Genomic DNA, 19,664 nt, shown 5'->3' on the forward strand with positions numbered 1-19,664 from the left:
AGAGACTAGCACTAGGGGACTCCATTTAAAAAGTGACTCACCAGAAGACACAAGAGAACAAGTAGGCCATTCAATGAGATCATGACTCATCTGATAGGATAAATCCTCAACTCTACTTTCCCGCCGTATCCCCAGAACCCTTTTCCTGTCTTTCCTCATAACCCTCGATTCCCTTGCAGATTAAAAATTTGTGTCTCAGCCTTGAACATTCTTAAACCCCAACCTCTACGTTAAAGAATTCCACAGATTCACTGCTCTCAAGAGAAGAAATTTCTCTTCATCTTGGTCTTAAATGGGCGATGTCTTACTCTGGAGATAATACCCTCTGGTCATGTACTCTCGCATAGGTTCATAAGATATAGGAGCAGAATTAGGCCACTTGGCCCATCGAGTCTGCTCCACCATTCGATCATGGCTGATCTCATGAAGGACAACAACCTCTCTGCATTTAGCCTGTAAAGCTCCCTGAGAATCCCACATGTCTTGATATGGGCGCCTCTCAATCTTCTAAATTCTAAAGAGTACAGACCCAACAGGTTCAATTTCTCATAGGGGAATCCCTCCGTACTCTGAATCATCGAGTGAACATTCTTTAGACTATCTCCAATGCCAGTATATCTTTCCTTAGATAGTGGGACCAAAATCGTTTACAATTTTTAAGGTGTGGTCTACTAATGCCTTGTGTAGTTTTATTAAGATTTCCTAATTTTTATTCTCCATTTCCTTTGAAAAAAAGGCCAGCATTCCACTTGCTTTCCCAATTACCTGGAACCTGCAAGCTAGCTTTTGTGATTTATGTATGAAGACCTCCAAATCCCTTTGTGCTGCAGCTTTCAGCATTTCAATAATACTTATCTCTTTTATTCTTCCCACAAAAGTGCATTCCTTCACTTTTGTGGCAATATATTTAGTCGGCCACATTTTTCCCCTCACTTACCCTGTCTACATCCCATCCACGAACATGTTAATAGTACATGCACTTCCCTTGTCTAAGCCATTAATATATTGTAATTAAATGAGAGGATTTCCTTTAAAGGCAGAGGTGAGAAAAAAAAAGTAGAATTCTCTTCCACATGAAGCAGTGGAGGCTGGGTCGCTGAATTTATCCAAGGCCGGGTTTGTTGGAAAACAAAAAGGTAGTTTTAAGGGATTTATATCTGTATTAGTAAACATTTAGAAATACATTTTTGTTCTAAGTGGGTTTAATTTAACACTTCTGTGCCTAGAAGGGTAAAACCTATTGTAACCTACTTATAGGTTCATGGTGCACAAAGGTGTATCTATGTGTGGGGGTTGGTTTAAATCCAACTGTGATGCTATTGTGCTTAAAGAGAGCTACAGTGTGAAGAGTAAATAAACAAGTGGTTGCTTAGCAACTGAGCCTTGCAAGGTAGAAAAGCTTTTAAGTTTTAGTTAGCTAATTTGATTGCAGTTGGAGATAAGGTAGTGAGGGGTAAGGCAGCTCACACAGATCTGCTAGAAGCAGTTGGTTTAGAAGGTTAGACAGGGAACATCTCTCTCAGCTTTACTAGACGAAAAGCCATACCATGGAGTAATGGTTAAGAAAACAAGTGCAGAAATTTGAAGAGCTGCTAGTTAGGAAAATTAGAGAAATGAAGAGAATTATTCAAGAAGTCGGAGTTAAAGGAGCTATAACAGAGAACTGGAAGACAGATATAAATTGAATTTTAAATATACTTAGACATATCAACTTTTGTGGACATGATACAAACATACGTGAAACACTAACATTAAAACAAAAGAGACAAACATAGAATTCACATGAATTTACCAAATTTCGTCTGGGTTGACAGCTGTATACAGATGGTAACCGTAGAAACGTCAACAAGGGAGGGATGTATAGAAGAGGGTCATCTCCTTTCTTTGATACTGCAACTAAGTCACAACCACGACCTATAGCAGGCCAGCAGTAAGATTGCACAATGTTTGGAATACCAGTTTTTATCTTATATAATTCCTGAGAGAAAATAAATCAGATAATTGTGTAAAGAAGCCATACTCCATGATTTAACATGTTGTGCTAAATAAGAATAGCAAACAATCTAGGAATTTACCATGCAGCTACACAATTTCACTCAGTACAGCCAAGCTATTTTCCAGGCAGTGCATGATACACAGAAAAGCAAAAGGTGTCACACATTTATGTTAATTAAATGACTTTGGATATTAGAGAGAAGCAGGGCAATTTAGATCAAGGGAAAATGAAAGAAGTTCAACACAAGAAAAGGTTACAATATGTTATTCTCTTCGACAAAGCCTACAATGTATTCAGTTGCATTCTTGCAGTTTAACAATGACTTCATTTATTAAATTCTGTCTCCCCAAGTCAGATGCCAAGTTATTTTTGACCATCATAAACTACTAGCGCTGGGCCGCACAGTGGCGCAATGGTCAGCACTGCTGTGTTGCGGCACCGAGACCCCGGGTTCAGATCCCGGCCCTGGGTCACTGTCCGTGTGAGTTTGCACATTCTCCCCGTGTTTGCATGACTCTCACCCCCACAACCCAAAGATGCACGTAGGTGGATTAGTCACGCTACATTGCCCCTTAATTGGAAAAAAAAAGAATTGGGTACTTGAAATTTAAAAATAAGTAAATTACTAGCGAATCTTTATGTTCATAACAGAGCTCATAAATACATTTCCTGAGGTTTACAATGTTGATGATGATAGTAATGAAGATTTATTAACATTGAAAAACATCTCAAGGCATTGCATGGGGTTGCAAAGAGTTGCACAGCTGGGGGATGCAAGCAGAAGTTAGTCAAGATGATACATGCTAGGAAAGTAGTGATTAGTACCAAGAGGAAAGCAGATGTAGCGGGAGTCATAAAAATACCCTGGAAACTCATCCAAAAAGAGAGCAGTGCAAAACCAAAATGTACTGGGAGGCCAGAGTCAATGAATGGGTCATAAACCTGCAAACGATTGTAGAGGTACCAACAAATTAAATGATGACAGGGATTTTCAAAGCCTGCATTTGCAGGTGATGGTGTTAAACGTGTCAAGCTAAGTGTCAAAAAGAAGATAGCAGAATACAAGTAGAAGGTGAGACACACTTACAAGTACAACTTTTGCCACAGAAAGAAAAATAAACTTGCTGGTGCATTACAGGTCTGTATTGAATGAATACTTCTTATACAACTGAGTCAAGTTCTGGATTCATTCCATTTTCAGATTTGTAAAATTTCTGTACAAACTAGTTTGCATTTAGTGGTGTATAAAAACTGTACCTTTTTCAAATCCAGAGAAACAGGTGACATTTCCATGCTTCTGCAAGGACTCAATTTGTTGTATGAATGCACTAAGACTCCATTCCATAGGTCAAAAGCCATTTTGTGGGATGGCTAAAAAGAACAGATTCTAATGAGACATAGGTTTTGCTCAAACTTAAACGCAGAAGCCAACTTTCACCATAGAAAACACATTACTTCAAAAAAAAATATAGGGCGGGATTCTCCCTTTTGGGGACTAAGTCCCCACGCTGGCGGGAAAACCGGCGGCAAACACAGCCCCCGAAAGTAAGGAATTCTCTGAACTTTCGGGGGCTAGGTGGACGGCGGAGGGGTCCAGCTGACGCCAAAGGGACAGCGCAAATTCACACATGCGCTGAACGGCTGGCGTGATCTTGCGGATGAGTGGACCTGCTGACATATTTTCGTGCATGCGCGGGGGGTTCTCTTCTCCGCGCTGGCCCCTGGGGAATATGGCGGAGCCTTACAGGGGCCTGGCGCGGAGCAAAGAAGTGTCCCCACGGAACAAGCCTGCCGTAGATCGGTGGGACCCGATCACGGGCCAGGCCACCATGGGGGCCTCCCCCTCGGGGTCGGATTCCCCCCCCCTCCCCCGAGGACCGCCCCCGCATACTCACCTGCCAGGTCCTGCCGTGCGTGAGGCGAGTAATTCACGCCGGCAGGAATGGCCAGAACTGGACGGCCGCTCGGCCCATCAGGGCCCGGATAATCGCCAGGGGGGCACTGTCAATGGCCCCCGACCGATGTGGCAGGAAACTTTATACCGCCTGAAAAACGGCACCGGAGAATAGGGCAACCGGCGTCGGGGCGGGATTCGCACCTCGGATTCTCCGACCCGGTGTGGTTGTGGGGGTCAGAGAATACTGGCCATACACTTTCTCATTGTTGAAAGACACAACTACCAATTTATGTGGTCAACAATGCCACTTATTTTATTCGAAGAGCCTCTGTCATCTTGTGTTGTTTCGAGAGCCATAAGACTTAATTATTGTACGTAGAATGTCTTAAACAAAATAAACAAACTAAAATGCAGAATAACTATGCAGCTAAATTCAGTTAACCAACCCAAGAAGAGGTCAAATACCAGACTGAAGAATGCAAATATCTGACACTAGGAAGGACTAAACTCATCTTCTAAAGAAATCCATTGTGATCATTCACAAATCATTGGCATTCTATTCAAACATAATTTTGAACAGTGTCATACATTGGGAATTTAGGCACACAGACACAGAATTTACAGTGCAGAAGGAGGCCATTCGGCCCATCGAGTCTGCACCGGTTCTTGGAAAGAGCACCCCACCCAAGGTCAACACCTCCACCCTATCCCCATAACCCAGTAACCCCACCCAACACTAAGGGCAATTTTGGACACCAAGGGCAATTTAGCATGGCCAATCCACCTAACCTGCACATCTTTGGACTGTGGGAGGAAACCGGAGCACCCGGAGGAAACCCACGCACACACGGGGAGGATGTGCAGACTCCACACAGACAGTGATCCAAGCCGGAATCGAACCTGGGACCCTGGAGCTGTGAAGCAATTGTGCTATCCACAATGCTACCGTGCTGCCTGAAAATGAAAATCGCTTATTGTCACAAGTAGGCTTCAAATGAAGTTACTATGAAAAGCCCCTAGTCGCCACATTACGGCGCCTGTTTGGGGAGGCTGTTATGGGAATTGAACCGTGCTGCTGGCTTGCCTTGGTTTGCTTTCAAAGCCAGTGATTTAGCCCTGTGCTAAACAGCTAAAGTCTAAGCACCTTATCACCAAGATACAAGAGACTATTTTGCAAGAAACCTTTTGCAGAAAATAAAGTAACCAACCACTAGGATACTCCCTTAAAATAACTTTAATTCATTTTAGTCTTTTGAAACGGCAAAATTTGTGCAGTTTCTTAAAATTATGATACATATAGTGGACAACTGAGAATTTGAAAAGAACAATTATTTATTGTATAAAAGGATGTGCACAGTAGATCAGTAATTTGATCCATCTCGCTGACAGCAGAATCAGTATGCTTTGCTGACTTAGATGATCACCATCCGTGGCACTGTGCACCACTAGTTTTTTCTGGCAGCTGTACACAATCTAGATTATCTGTTGTATGTTTGTTCAATCTGGTCAGGTTACCCCTCAATTTGAATACACTGTTAGGAAAACAAAGGTAGTTTTAAAGGATTTATAATTGTATTGGTAAATATTAGAAATAAGGTAGAGTATTAAGTGGGTTTAATTTAGTGTATGTGTAAGAAAGTAAGATTCCTCCTGTAAAAAAGGTGTTTTGCATGTGACGAGACTTGGGTTTCAATTAAAACTATTTCCATAGTGCATAGAGAGGTTATGCCGTGAAAAGTGAAGCTTGGCAGAAGCATGAGGTTGTTGCCTAGCAATCACAGGCCCCTTTAAGGTTTTTTGAGTTTAATTTTAGCTGAATTGATTGGCAGTTAGTTTAGAAGGCTAGATAGGGGGCATCTCTTTCAGCTTTGCTAGAAGAAAACCATACCATGGAGGAAAATATGAGTGCAAAGAGCCAAATTCCAGCTAGTTAAGGGAACTAAAGAAAAAAAAAGAAGTTTCCAAGAAATCCAAGGTGAACAGTCCTAGCACAGAGAACTGTCCAAGTAAAGAATAATAATAATAATAGCTTATTGTCAGAAGTCAGTTTCAATGAGGTTACTGTGAAAAGCCCCGAGTCGCCACATTCTGGCACCTGTTCGGGGAGGCCGGTACGGGAATTGAACCCGCGCTGCTGGCCTTGTTCTGCATTACAAGCCAGCTGTTTAACCCACTGTGCTAAACCAGCCTCATTAGACAGGCAGAGCTGAGAAGATGGCTCAGATGCCAGAAAGATTCTGAAGTGATTTTTAGATTTTGCTACCATTTAAGAGATCTGATTTGACATAATCGCAAAAAATCAGTAGGGCTGGATTGGAGAGCAGTCTTTCAGACAAAGAAATCCTGAAGAGGGAGGTGTAAAACTTGAAAACAAAACTTTGATGGGAGCAATTGAAGGACTGCATTGTTTAAAAGAAGATTTTAAAGTATATTTTTGAAAGCGGAATTTGAAATCACTCATGTGGAAGCCGGAGTTCAGTGAGACAAGGTGACTCCATGGCCATGCACTATGGCCACATTACTCTCTGCAGGAGGTGTGGTACCAGTCCTGTTCAGATCCGATGAAGCTTATCCATTCTCTGGAGGCTGCTTCAGTTCTAGAACTGGTCTCAATACCCCAGAAATTTCCCTTACACCAAATCTAGTCACTTTTAACCTCCTCTATCTTACCAACATTGTCATTCAAAAACTATTGGGGCAGCACGGTAACACAGTGGTGAGCATAGTTGCTTCACAGCTCCAGGGTCAGGTTCAATTCCCAGCTTGGGTCACTGTCTGTGCGGAGTCTGCACGTTCTCTCAAGTGTCTGCGTGCGTTTCCTCCAGGTTCTCTGGTTTCCTCCCACAGTCCAAATATGTGCAGGTTAGGTGGGTTTGCCATGCTAAATTGCCCTTAGTGTCCAAAAAGGTTAGGTGAGGTTACTGGGTTATGGGTGTGGGCTTAAGTGGAATGCTATTTCCAAGGGCTGGTGTAGACTCGATGAACCTCCTTCTGCACTGTAAATTCTATGTTTCTATGATTCATGATACAAGAATCATCTGGGGGGGGGGGGGGGGGGGGGGGGGGGGGGGGAATTTTGAGAAGAAATCCACAGACATTCACTTGGTTTCAGAGTGTAGTGTCTGTCTTACCACAGCCAGCCTATGTGTTTAAAGGGACTCTGAGACCATTATAACCCAAGGTATACTTTGTAACCCGTGTCAACCTTAAAATCTATGTGTACTTGTGAAGATAAGGAGGGAGAAAAATCAACCTTTTCATGTTTAATATTTTTTTTTCTTATTCAAACTAATTAGTGGTGCCATGACTATTTCTCATCAAGTTACCTGTTGCAAATGAAATTCCAGCTCATTTTTTGTGTTCAATGGATCTGGGTTTAAAAACTGTAGAAGCCTGTAAAACAGTTGTATAAATGGTCACCCTTACTGAACAACAATGCATATATATCTTCTATAAAAGCCCAGCCCATACCCCATTAAATCTTAATGCATGTAGGTAACGAAATGCATGGTCTACCTAATCTTCAACACGGCTATCTATCGGCATGAATATTCCTAGGCTGCCTTTGTAAACTTTTTTTCACATGAAACCTCTCCATTCTAGATTGCTTGGGACCAACTACTTCTGGATCTTGGACTTTTCTGGTTTATGGAACGATGTTAGAATGCCTAACCATAAATATGTGAACCAGAAAAACCATAGATACAAATACTTGCTTACTTTAAATATAAAAATTATATAACATTCTAAAGCAGAAACAATAATTATTTTACTTAGCAAAATATTGCATTTTTCATGTTTCTACTTCTAAATACAGTACTAAAATAATGTTGCAGGAACGTTTGGGTCTGCCAAAGAAATTCCAGACAATTAGTGCTTCTGAACAATAGTTTTCTGGATTGCAAAGATTAGCATATCCAAATTACTTTTTCCAATTAAGAATAATAGGTACAGAGAATAAATGTACCCGTGCATCTACCCTAAATCCCATTGTGGCTTCAGGAATGGAAGATCCACGATTGACTTTAGCTTCTCAGTTCAAAACAAAGGAGAGGGTGTTGAACGAATACTTCATATCTGTCTTCACCCAAGGATGTAATTATGAAACTCAGGGACAGAGACTGTGAGGTTCTTGAACAAATTGGCAAAGGTACAAAAATACACGGTATTGAAGGTACTTAAAAATGGATAAATGTCCAAGTCCCGATGAATTACGTCTCAGGATGCTGTGGGAAGTGAGGGAGGAGATTGCAGGGGATCTGACCCAAATTTTAAATTCCTCTCTGACCACGGGGGAGGTGCCAGAGAACTGGAGAACAGCTGATGTGGTTCCACTATTTAAAAAGGGTTGTAGAGATAAGCCAGGGAACTACAGTGCAGTGAGTCTCACGTCAGTGGTAGGGAAACTACTGGAGAAAATTTTGAAGAACAGATATATCTCCGCTTGGAAAGGCAAGGCTTGATCAGCGATAGGCAGTATGGCTTTGTAAGAGGAAGGTCATGCCTACCCAATTTGATTGAATTTTTAGAGGTGACTACCAGGTGCGTATAGGAGCGTAGTGCAGTTGATGTTATTTAAATGGGTTTCAGCAAAGCCTTTCACAAGGGCCCACATGGGAGACTTATTAAAAAAAGCAAATGCACATGGGATACAGGGTAATTTGAGACGGTGGATTCAAAATTGGCTTAGTTGTTAGAGACAGAGGGTGATGCCAGGCGACTACTTTAGTGACTGGAAGCCAATGTTCTTTGGTGTACCACAGGGATCTATGCTGGGTCCCCTGTTATTTGTCATTTATATGAACGACATAGATGACTATGTGGGGGGGGAGGTAGGATCAGTAAGTTTGCATATGATACAAAGATTAGCTGGGGGGTTAACAGTGAGATTGAGTGTTGGGTTACAGGAAGATTTAGACAGGATGATCAAATGGGCAGAAAAGTGGCAGATGGAATTTAACCCTGAGAAGTGTGAGGTACACTTTGGAAGGAGTAATGTGACAAGGAAGTGTTCAGTGAATGGCCTGACACTGTGAAGTTCTGAAGAATAAAGCGATCTTGCCGTGTTTGCCTACAGATCTGTGAAGGTGGCAGGGCAGGTTAATAGGGTGGTGAAAAAGGCTTACGGGACACTTGCCTTTATCAGTCGAGGCATAGATTACAAAAGCAGGGAGGTCACGTTGGAGTTTTATAGAACTTTGGTGAGGCCACGGCTGGAGTACTGTGTGCAATTCTGGTCGGCACATTATAGGAAAGATGCGATTGCACTGCAGGGGATGCAGAGGAGCTTCACCAGGATTTTGCCTTGGATGGAACATTTAGGTTATGAAGAGAGGTTGGATAGGCTTGGGTTGTTTTCGTTGGAGCAGAGATGACTGAGGGGCGACCTGATCGAGGTGTACAAGATTATGAGGGGCATGGACAGGGTTGATAGGGACCAGCTGTTCTTCTGAGTTGAAGGGTCAGTCATGAGGGGACACAAGTACAAGGTGAGGGGCAGGAGGATTGGGGGGGGGGGGGCATGAAAGATGGCTCTCCTCCTGGAAATTCAAGATTAGGTACTTATAACCCATTTAATTTAACAAAGTAGCCCACTAAACATTGAGGGGGGGAAACCACCCTTCGCCAACACCACCACTACAAAGAAACATGCCAACCAACAACAACCCGAGGAGCCAAGAGACGGCAGAGGCAGTAAAAGCCGGGAGAAAAAGACTAAGGCGATGGTGATCTTACGGGGCGACGAGGTCCCGGCCATACCCAAATGGGATGGACCATCAGAAAATATACTGGGCTACCTCCCGATGAACGAATAGAGGCTATTCACAATACAGGAACTTCAAGAGCCCAAGGATGTCATCAAACTTGAAATGATGGCGTCGGTGACAGTAGGGGTAGCGGAAACGCTGGTCACCCTGCAAGTGGTGCTGGAAAAAACGGAACAGCGGCTAGAGGCATAGGAGGCTGAAAGAGGCTTTGAACGACCAGAGCGATCGGATCGCCTCACTGGAGACAGAGATGGCAAGGTTGGTGGCAACGCAAGGGACACTAAGGGGGAAGGTCAAGGACCAAGAAAATAAAATAGATCGCGCTGCCAAAACCTCCACATTATGGGCCCACCGGAGGGCACTGAAGGCAACAAAACCTACAGAGTACATGGCCCAGATGCTGGGCAAACCGGTTGGAGGGGCAAACTTCCCCAAACCCCCAGAAGTGGACAGATCACACAGTTCACTCGGCCAAAGCCCAAGGCCGGGGAGCAGACACGGGCCATCATTGCAAAACTGCACCAGTACCAAGACCGGGGAAAGATCCAGAACTGGGCAAGACATACAAGGTCCTGTAAATGAGAAGGACATTCGATCTTGTTGTACCAGGACATTGGGCAGACCTGGCCCAGCGCCGGGCGGAATTTAACAAAGCCAAGGTGGTCCTCTAGAAGACCAATGTGCAATCCGGAATACTGTATCCCGTCAAGCTCTGGGTGACTTTCCAGGCCAGGGAATACTATTTCACCGCACCGGCGGAAGCAGGAGAAGGTGCGAGCACAAGCATGGGGTGGAACAAAATCAGCAGTGAACCAGACACTTAATGGTCACGGTCATGAAAAAAAAATGTAGAGACTATTTGCGCCGGACGGAATCGTCACATCTTCAAATCTGATATCAAGTCGCAAAAAGGTGAGAGCAGTAAGATAAGAGGGGGTGAGGAAAAGGAAGGGGGGGGGAGAGAAGAGAAGAGACACGCATCGGTCGAGGGGAGGTATAGATCGGGGGGGGGGGGGGGGGGCCCAGAGCTCAAGCAGCACAGCCACGTGGTGAGGACGGTAACCACGGCCATCGCTTGGATGGCCCCCTAACAAAGGGAAACCCCAGAGTGCAGTGGTACATCCATAAGGTAAGTATGGCTGATCCCGCCGGGGGCACAGAAACCTCTGTCAGAATAGTCACCTGGGGACTTAACGGCCCAGTGAAAAAAAATCCAGAGTCTTCGCCCACCTGAAAAGTATGAAAGCCGACATAGTCAGAATGAAAACGTGGCTTGAGAGATGGTGCAGGAGGGAGGCGTTCAGATTTATGAGACATTGAGACATTGAATAGATTACAAATCGGATGGTCTGCACTTGGGGAGGACTGGACCCAATGTCCTAGGGGGTGCTTTTGCTAACACTGTTGGGGAGGTTTTAAACTAATGTGGCAGGGGAATGGAAACCAGATTACGAAGTTAGAGGTCAGTAAAGAGGCAGCAACTAAAGCCAGTAAGGTACATACATAGATACATAGAACATTATAAACTCATTGTGAGTAAGGAGAAGAGTAGACAGGGAAGGGATGATGAACCCAAAGGGACAGGTAGTCTGAGGTGCATTTATTTTAATGCAAGACGTGTAGCAGGTAAGGCAGATGAATTTAGGGCTTGGATTAGTATCTGGGAATATGACGTTATTGGTATTACTGAGGCTTGATTGAGGGAAGGGCAAGATTGGCAACTAAATATCCCAGGGTATAGATGCTTCAGGAGGGATAGAGAGGGAGATAAAAGGGGCGGAGGAGTTGCATTACTGGTCAGAGAGGATATCACAGCTGTGATTAAGGAGGGCACTATGGAGGATTTGAGCACTGAGGCAATATGGGTGGAGCTAAGAAATAGGAAGGGTGCAGTAACATTGTTGGGGCTGTACTACAGACCTCCCAACAGCGAGCGTGAGATAGAGGTACAAATATGTAAACAGATTATGGAAAGATGTAGGAACAACAGAGTGGTGGTGATAGGAGATTTTAAGTTTCCCAACATTGACTGGGATACACTTAGTGTCAGAGGTCTAGATGGAGCAGAATTTGTAAGGAGCATCCAGGAGGGTTTTCTAGAGCAGTATGTAAATAGTCCAACTCAGGAAGGGGCCATACTGGACCTTGTGTTGGGGAATGATCCCGGCCAGGTGGTTGAAGTTTCAGTCGGTGATTATTTTGGGAATAGCGATCACAATTCTGTAAATTTTAGAATACTCATGGACAAAGACGAGAGTGGTCCTAAAGGAAGAGTGCTAAATTGGGGGAAGGTCAACTATACCAAAATTCGGCAGCAGCTGGGGAATGTGGATTGGGAGCAGCTGTTTGAAGGTAAATCCACATTTGAAATGTGGAAGTCTTTTAAGGAAAGGTTGATTAGGGTGCAGGACAGATATGTCCCTGTGAAAATGAGAGATAGAAATGGCAAGATTAGGGAACCATGGATAACGGGTGGAATTGTGAGACTAGCTAAGAGGAAAAAGGAAGCATACATAAGGTTTAGGCGACTGAAGACAGACGAAGCTTTGGAAGAATAAATCGGGAATGTAGGACCAATCTGAAACGAGGAATCAAGAGGGCTAAAAGGGGTCATGAAATATCTTGAGCAAACAGGGTTAAGGAAAATCCCAAAGCCTTTTATTCATATACAAGGAGCAAGAGGGTAACTAGAGAAAGGGTTGGCCCACTCAAGGACAAAGAAGGAACGTTATGCGTGGAGTCAGAGAAAATGGGCGAGATTCTTTAACGAGCACTTTGCATCGGTATTCACCAAGGAGAGGACATGACGGATGTTGAGGTTAGGGATAGATGTTTGATTACTCTAGGTCAAGTCGGCATAAGGAAGGGGGAAGTTTTGGGTATTCTAAAAGGCATTAAGGTGGACAAGTCCCCAGGTCCGAATGGTATCTATCCCAGGTTACTGAGGGAAGCGAGGGACAAAATAGCTGGGGCCTTAACAGATATCTTTGCAGCATCCCCAAACACGGGTGAGGTCCTGGAGGTCCTTCTGGTAATGTGACTTCACTTTTTCCATCAATCTGCCATGGGAAACTTCATCAAACTCCTTACTGAGGTCCATTAGAATCGCTAATGTTGTCCCCTTGTTTAAGAAGGGTAGCTGGGATAATCCAGGGAATTATAGACCTGTGAGTTTGACGTCAATGGTAGGCAAACAGTTGGAGAAGATACTGAGGGATGGGATCTATTCACATTTGGAAGAAAATAGACTTATCAGTGATAGGCAGCATGGTTTTGATCAGGGAAGGTCATGTCTTACAGAACTAATAGAATTCTTTGAGGAAGTGACAAAGTTAATTGATGAGGGAAGGGCTGTAGATGTCATATACATGGATCTCAGTAAGGAGTTTGATAAAGTTTCCCATGGCAGACTGATGGAAAAAGTGAAGTTGCATGGGGTTCAGGGTGTACTAGCTAGATGGATAAAGAACTGGCTGGGCAACAGAAGACAGAGTAGTGGTGGAAAGGAGTGTCTCAAAATGGAGAAAGGTGACTAGTGGTGTTCCACAGGGATCCGTGCTCGGACCACTGTTGTTTGTGATATACATAAATGATCTGGACGAAGGTATAAGTGGTCTGATGAGCAAATTTGTAGATGATACTAAGATTGGTGGAGTTGCAGATAGTGAGGCGGACTGTCAGAGAATACAGCAAAATATAGATAGATTGGAGAGTTGGGCAGAGAAATGGCAGATGGAGTTCAATCCAGGCAAATGCGAGGTGATGCATTTTGGAAGATCCAATTCAAGAGCGGACTATACGGTCAATGGAAGAGTCCTGGGGAAAATTGATGGAGAGAGAGATCTGGGAGTTCAGGTCCATTGTGCCCTGAAGGTGGCTGCGCAGGTAGATAGTGGTCAAGAAGGCATACAGCATGCTTGCCTTCATCGGACGGGGTATTGAGTACAAGAGTCAGCAGGTCATGTTACAGTTGTATAGGACTTTGGTTCGACCACATTTGGAATACTGCGTGCAGTTCTGGTCGCCACATTACCAGAAGGATGTAGATGCTTTCGAGAGGGTGCAGAGGAGGTTCACCAGGATGATGCCTGGTATGGAGAGTGCTAGCTATGAAGAAAGGTTGAGTAGATTAGGATAGTTTTCGTTGGAAAGACGGAAGTTGAGGAGGAATCTGACTGATACAAAATTGAGAGGGGTATGGACCAGGTGGATAGCAACAAGCTTTTTCCAAGAGTGGGGGTGTCAATTACAAGGATTCACGATTTCAAGGTGAGAGGGGGAAAGTTTAAGGGAGATGTGCGTGGACATCTTTTTTTACACAGAGGGTGGTGGGTGCCTGGAATGCTTTGCCAGCGGAGGTGATAGAGGCAGGCACGATAACATCATTTAAGATGCATCTAGACAGATATATGAATGGGTGGGGAACAGAGGGAAGTAGATCCTTGGAAAATAGGCGACAGGTTTCGATAAAGGATCTGGATCGGCGCAGACTGGGAGGGCCGAAGGGCCTGTTCCTGTGCTGTAATTTTCTTTGTTCTAGTACTGCACCCCTGTATGCTTCACCCGATGCCTGTGTCTGTGTATTTACACTGTGTATTTATGTATGCCCTATGTTTTTTTTCCCGTATGGAATGATCTGTCGGGACTGTACACAAAAAAATACTTTCACTGTACCTCGGTACATGTGAAAATAAAACAAATCCAATCCAATCAAGTGGAAGTACCTCCATGAGGTAATGGAAGGGTTTGGATTCGGGCCAGGGTTCACCTATTGGATGAAACTGCTGTACAGTGCTCCCAGGGCGAGCGTACGTGCAGACAAACACCACCAGCTCTGAATACTTCCCGCTGCACAGAGGCACAAGGCAGGGATGCCCGCTATCCCCGCCGCTGGTGGCTCTGCCAATCGAGCCACTGCAGATCGACCTCAAAACAGTGAAGGGGTGGAGAGGCTATCCAAAGCAGAGACAGAGAGCATGGAGTTTCACTCTACGCAGATGACCTGCCCCTCCGGGCCAGCACAGAAAGGATAATGAAACTCTAAAGGAGTTCACAGCCTTCTCGGGTTACACATTGAGCAAAAGCCCAGACCAAATTCCACTACCTGGGGATCTAAATAGCCCACAAATGGATACGGATCCACAAATGGAACCCGACAAGTCAGGTAGAGAAAAGGATAACGTACTCCCAGATACCAGGACCTACATTTGTCGAAGAACTGCTGGACACAGGTGACCTAGAGAAGGGAAACTGTGGGGACCAGTACGAGCAACTATGGGAGGAGATATGCTCCCCCTGGGCAAGACAAGGAAAAATGGGAGGAGGAATTAGGCATAGAAATAGGAGAGGTCTCTGGATCGAATCACTGCACAGGGCCAACTCCACCTCTATGTGCACAGGGCTCAGCCTAACGTAACTAAGGTGGTGCACAGAGCGCACCCAACCAGAACCCAAATGAGTAGCTTCTCTCTGGAGGTCGAGGGCAAGTGTGAAAGATGCCAGTGAGGCCCAGCCAACCACATCCACATGTTCTGGGCCTGCCAGACTTGCCAGTCTTTTTTGAGGCCATGTCCAGAGCTGTGAGAATGAGGGTGGAGCAATATCCAAAAATGGCATTCTTCAGAGTCTCAGACTAGCATGGGGAGGGGGCCGATGCCTTCGCCTTTGCCTCCCTGATAGGCCACTGGAGAATCCTGCTCGGCTGCCGGTTGGCCGCACCACCCTAGGTTGCAGACTGGCTGTCCAACCTGCCAGAATTTCTCAAACTGCAGAAAATAAAATTTGCCATCCAAGGGTCAGAAGAGGGCTTCCACAACACCAACTTGTTCCAGGATCTGTTTGTAGCCAGTAACCTAGAGAGTAAGGTGCTGAAACGAGCCTGAGGAGGACAAGCCAGAGGATGGAGGATAGACGGCATATGCCTTAAATTCAAAAGTTAATTTTGAGAAATTAGGTACTAAACCTTAAAAGCCGTCTCCTACACCCCTCACAAACCCCTCCCAATTTCCCCACCCTCACCACACCATACAGAGCATTCAATTGGTTCTAAAATTACAGGCATTCACATCACATTTTTCAAGCAGCTATTTAACCAAGAGCACTCTTTTGACCTTAAGGTAGCTCCATGGTTTCCTAGCAGACTTTCCAAAATAAAAATTGGAATCATGAAGCTACACAAAAAGAGTGGAAGCAGTAGCCCAGCAATTGTCAGTGATACTGACCTGAAGACGGACTTAAAGCATACAACTGCCAGGCTTTAAAAGCTGATTTGAAGCGATGGCTGCTCAGTCTGGATGATGCGAAACTTCACCTATAACACCGAGACCTCTGGCCCCAGGGTTTGTCACTATAATAATAATAATGCTTATTGTCACAAGTAGGCTTCAATGAAGTTACTGTGAAAAGCCCCTAGTCGCCACATTCCGGCACCTGTTCAGAGAAGCCGGTATGGGAACCCGCGATGCTGGCCTTGTTCTGCATTACAAGCCAGCTTTTAGCCCACTGTGCTAAACCAGCCCGCTTTGTGCACCCCCCCCCCCCCCCCGATTCCTATCTGAGCCACATGAGGCGATGCCGAACAGAAAATTGACCCCCACAGCACAAACTATCGTCTTACATGACCACAATATTTTACTATGGAGTAGTGGTGCTCGTGAAGAAGGCATTTTGCTCTTTCTCTCATCAATTTATTTCCTTGCATTCCAAACATATGGGCTCCTTGTTAAGTTTGCATTTCATACAAGTTGGTTGTTGCTCACTCTCCATTTCCTTAGCATTCATGCATGTTTTCAGAGTGTTGCCAGGCTACTTAAACACAGCATTTACACAATTCTGATCCTCTCACAATGTCAACACATGCACAGGAACTGCTACACCGCTTTCAGGAGTAGGAATCCCAGCCAATTTTCCTCTCCTTAACTTCAGTGCACTGAACCCAATTAAAACAACCTTTCTGCTGGCAGAGTGTTTTCAGCACAGAGCTAGGATCAGATTAGCGACTTATTGGAAAAACTTCCTTGGCCATCCCAGAATCAATTGGCAAATTTTAAATGAAGATGAATTACACTATCCATAGTCTAAATATAACTTTAGTGAGATTTTACCATGTATTAGCCCTGGAAAATAGTATTTTATTGCATAAATATTTATTTTCAATTACATTAATAAGTAGAATAAAAACATAACTTGTTGAGGCTGGTATTTCATCATATTTCTGCATAGCTGTGGAGATTTTCTTGTCCTTTCTCATTTCACCATGGAAGTAAAACCTAAGTTTAAAAAAAGAGGGCGAGGATGAGAAGTGAATACATGGCAGCCTATTCACCTAAATTCATACCCTGATAACTGGAAATGGAATCATAGAATCCCTACAGTGCAGGCCATTCGGCCCATCAGTTCCGCAGCGACCCTCTGAAAGAGCATCCCTATCTATGCCCACTCCCCCACCCTATCTCCGTAATCCCACCTAACCAAGGGGCAATTTAGCATGGCCAATCTACCTAACCTGCACATCTTTGGACTGTGGGAGGAAACTGGAGTCCCTGGAGGAAATCTACGCAGACACAGGGAGAACATACAAACTCCACACAGACAAATTCCACACAGTCACCCAAAGGTGAAATTGAATCTGGATCCCTGGCTCTGAGAGGCAGCAGTGCCAGCTATTCTGCCACCGTGCTGTGCCAATGGAAAAAAACAAGACTGATAAAGGGGATATTAAACACCTTCAAGGAGGACAGAGAATGTAGTAGATTAAGCAGATAAATATTCGGATTAAATTTAATATGAAAACTTGTGAAGCAATACATTTTGGGAGAAACAAGATAAATTTGCACTAAATGGCAAAACTATAAGAGCATAGATATTTGGGAACAAGTTGATAAAGTTATTAAAAAAAGATGCACAGCACAAAGCAAAGATATAATGCCCAGCCTGTATGAATCAATAGTTCAGCTACTTCAGGAAGGATGGAGAGGGTGAAATCAAGATTTACTGAGATGATACCAGAGATGGTAAATGTTGGAGTAATCTTATGGGGGAAGTGGCAGAGAGATGGAGGTGGGTGTCTTCAGTATATTTTTATAGTAGCTAACATATTCATTAAACGCGAGTGTAAATCTAGCATACCTGCCATAATGATAAATACTCTGCCTTGTTCTATGTGTACATTTCCACTGTACTGATACAAATTCCTCACACTTGAAAATAACACAGGAACTTTAACAATTTGACAGAATGACTGAAACAGAGTAATGCATTATGTTTTCCAAAAGATAATGTCACTGTTCTATTTTTCTTCTATTTTACCGTAAGCAGTACCATAGGATGAATAAAATACATTTTTTTATAGAGCTATAGCTGATAAACAATTCTTATTAGCAGAGGAAAGCCAATTGAAATGCATGTACACGTACCTTGTTTTCTTGCAATCTGATTGTTTTTCCAAAGGACAAGGGGAAAACGTTTTGACTGACTCCACTGGTTTGCTGCTGGATATTGATACAGTTGTCTTGCTGCATTGTTTATTCAAGTTTTCGCAGGATAGGTTTTCTCGAGATTGTAGACATTGAGAAACTGCCTCTTGGCCAGCAGAGCCTACAGATACTTAAGAAGTCCAAATATATTTAATTCACAATAAGAAGGTAAACATAATATAGAACTCCAAAACTAAAAAACAGACTTACAGTTATAGAGTGCCTTCCATGACCACAGGATGCCACAAAGCACTTTACAACCAACAGAACAAGTATAGTCAATATTGTAATGCAGGAAATGCAGCAGACAATTTATGCACACCACACTCCCACAAACAGCAATATAACAGCCAGATAATCTGTTTTTGGGATATTGATTTGAAAGATAAAATGTTGTCTTATATAAATAGGGTATCCACAAAATAATGGGAGGATGAGTGACATGGACATTGGAATACTAAATTTGCCAATGCTATTAAATGTGAAGTTCTGGCAAATCGAGAATAAAACCAAGTCGACTGCAATAGGACATAGATGAATGAAACAAGTGGCAAAAATAATTTAATACAGAAGTGTGAGGTAAGCATTTTGGCAGAAGGAATAGGGAGAGGCAATATAGGCTTAGTGGTACAATTATAAAGAGAGTGTGTTGAGACATAGGGATCTGTGGGTTCATGAGCTTAAACAAATGGAGCATTGGGATTTTGGACTTCATTAGAGACAAGAGATATACTCACTAGGGGTAATGAATGCAAAAGCAGGTTAAGTTACTCTGATTCTATAAGCTAAGCCTTCACAAGGCTCTGGTCAGGTCTAAGAGTATTACATCTAGATCTGGTCACCACACTTCAGAAGCCAGTGTCCTCAAGAGTGCAGAGATTATTTACCAGAATGATTTTGGGGAAAAGGGGATTTTAGCTACATTAGAGAAGCTGGGGTTGTTTTATTTGGAGCAAAGGGTTAGCCGATTGTGCGGGGCACACAAATTAAAGACTTGAAGCAAGAAATGGGCGGGGGCCTGGGAGAAAGATGAGGAAGATTAAAAAAAAAAAAAACAAGTTATGACCTGGAAGCAGATCACATCCAAAATTAAACTGCACATCCAAAATGACCAGTGACGAAAGTATAACCAAGTAGAATATACAGCCTTATGCAAGCTAACAACTGATGAAATGTGACAATTTGACAGAAGATATGAAAAACAAGAAAGCAATAGGCCCAGTCAAGAGCCTGATCTCACCTTCGTTTCCTTGGTTTAATATTGTAAGTGCAGTCCCTTGTACAGTTTCAGACCAAAGAGCTAATGCTGCATGACCAATGTTCTTCTTAACTGGTGCTTCTTCTTTCTGGCACGATACTGAAGAGACCTCTGATGAAGATTTCAGATTTTTTGCCAGATTTTGATTTTTTGGTGAAATGTAACATGCAAAAAATTTTGCTACTAAATCATCATTCAGACACACCTTAAAAAGAAAAATTAACATCTTGTCCAAAAAATTATTTGAATTAGAAAAAAATCCTAATCATAA

General features: G+C 43.5%; 1 protein-coding gene across 4 annotated transcripts in view; it reads right to left on the reverse strand.

Annotated features, from left to right (window-relative positions):
- Positions 1-19,664, reverse strand: part of tdrd12 (tudor domain containing 12) — a 157,507-nt gene that overhangs the window by 100,256 nt on the left and 37,587 nt on the right. For 3 of the 4 annotated variants that reach the window (XM_038806557.1, XM_038806555.1, XM_038806554.1), the window contains exons 8-13: positions 19,376-19,598; positions 18,076-18,265; positions 16,846-16,929; positions 7,220-7,286; positions 3,254-3,367; positions 1,793-1,978 (exon numbers count right to left, since the gene is read on the reverse strand). In XM_038806557.1, the coding sequence (XP_038662485.1) occupies positions 1,793-1,978; positions 3,254-3,367; positions 7,220-7,286; positions 16,846-16,929; positions 18,076-18,265; positions 19,376-19,598 (864 nt within the window). The remainder of the gene's footprint in view (positions 1-1,792; positions 1,979-3,253; positions 3,368-7,219; positions 7,287-16,845; positions 16,930-18,075; positions 18,266-19,375; positions 19,599-19,664) is intronic. The other variant, XM_038806556.1, reaches the window with a different exon arrangement.

Source organism: Scyliorhinus canicula, chromosome 9 (genome assembly GCF_902713615.1).
Source record: "Scyliorhinus canicula chromosome 9, sScyCan1.1, whole genome shotgun sequence".
NCBI classification, from domain to species: Eukaryota; Metazoa; Chordata; class Chondrichthyes; order Carcharhiniformes; family Scyliorhinidae; genus Scyliorhinus; species Scyliorhinus canicula.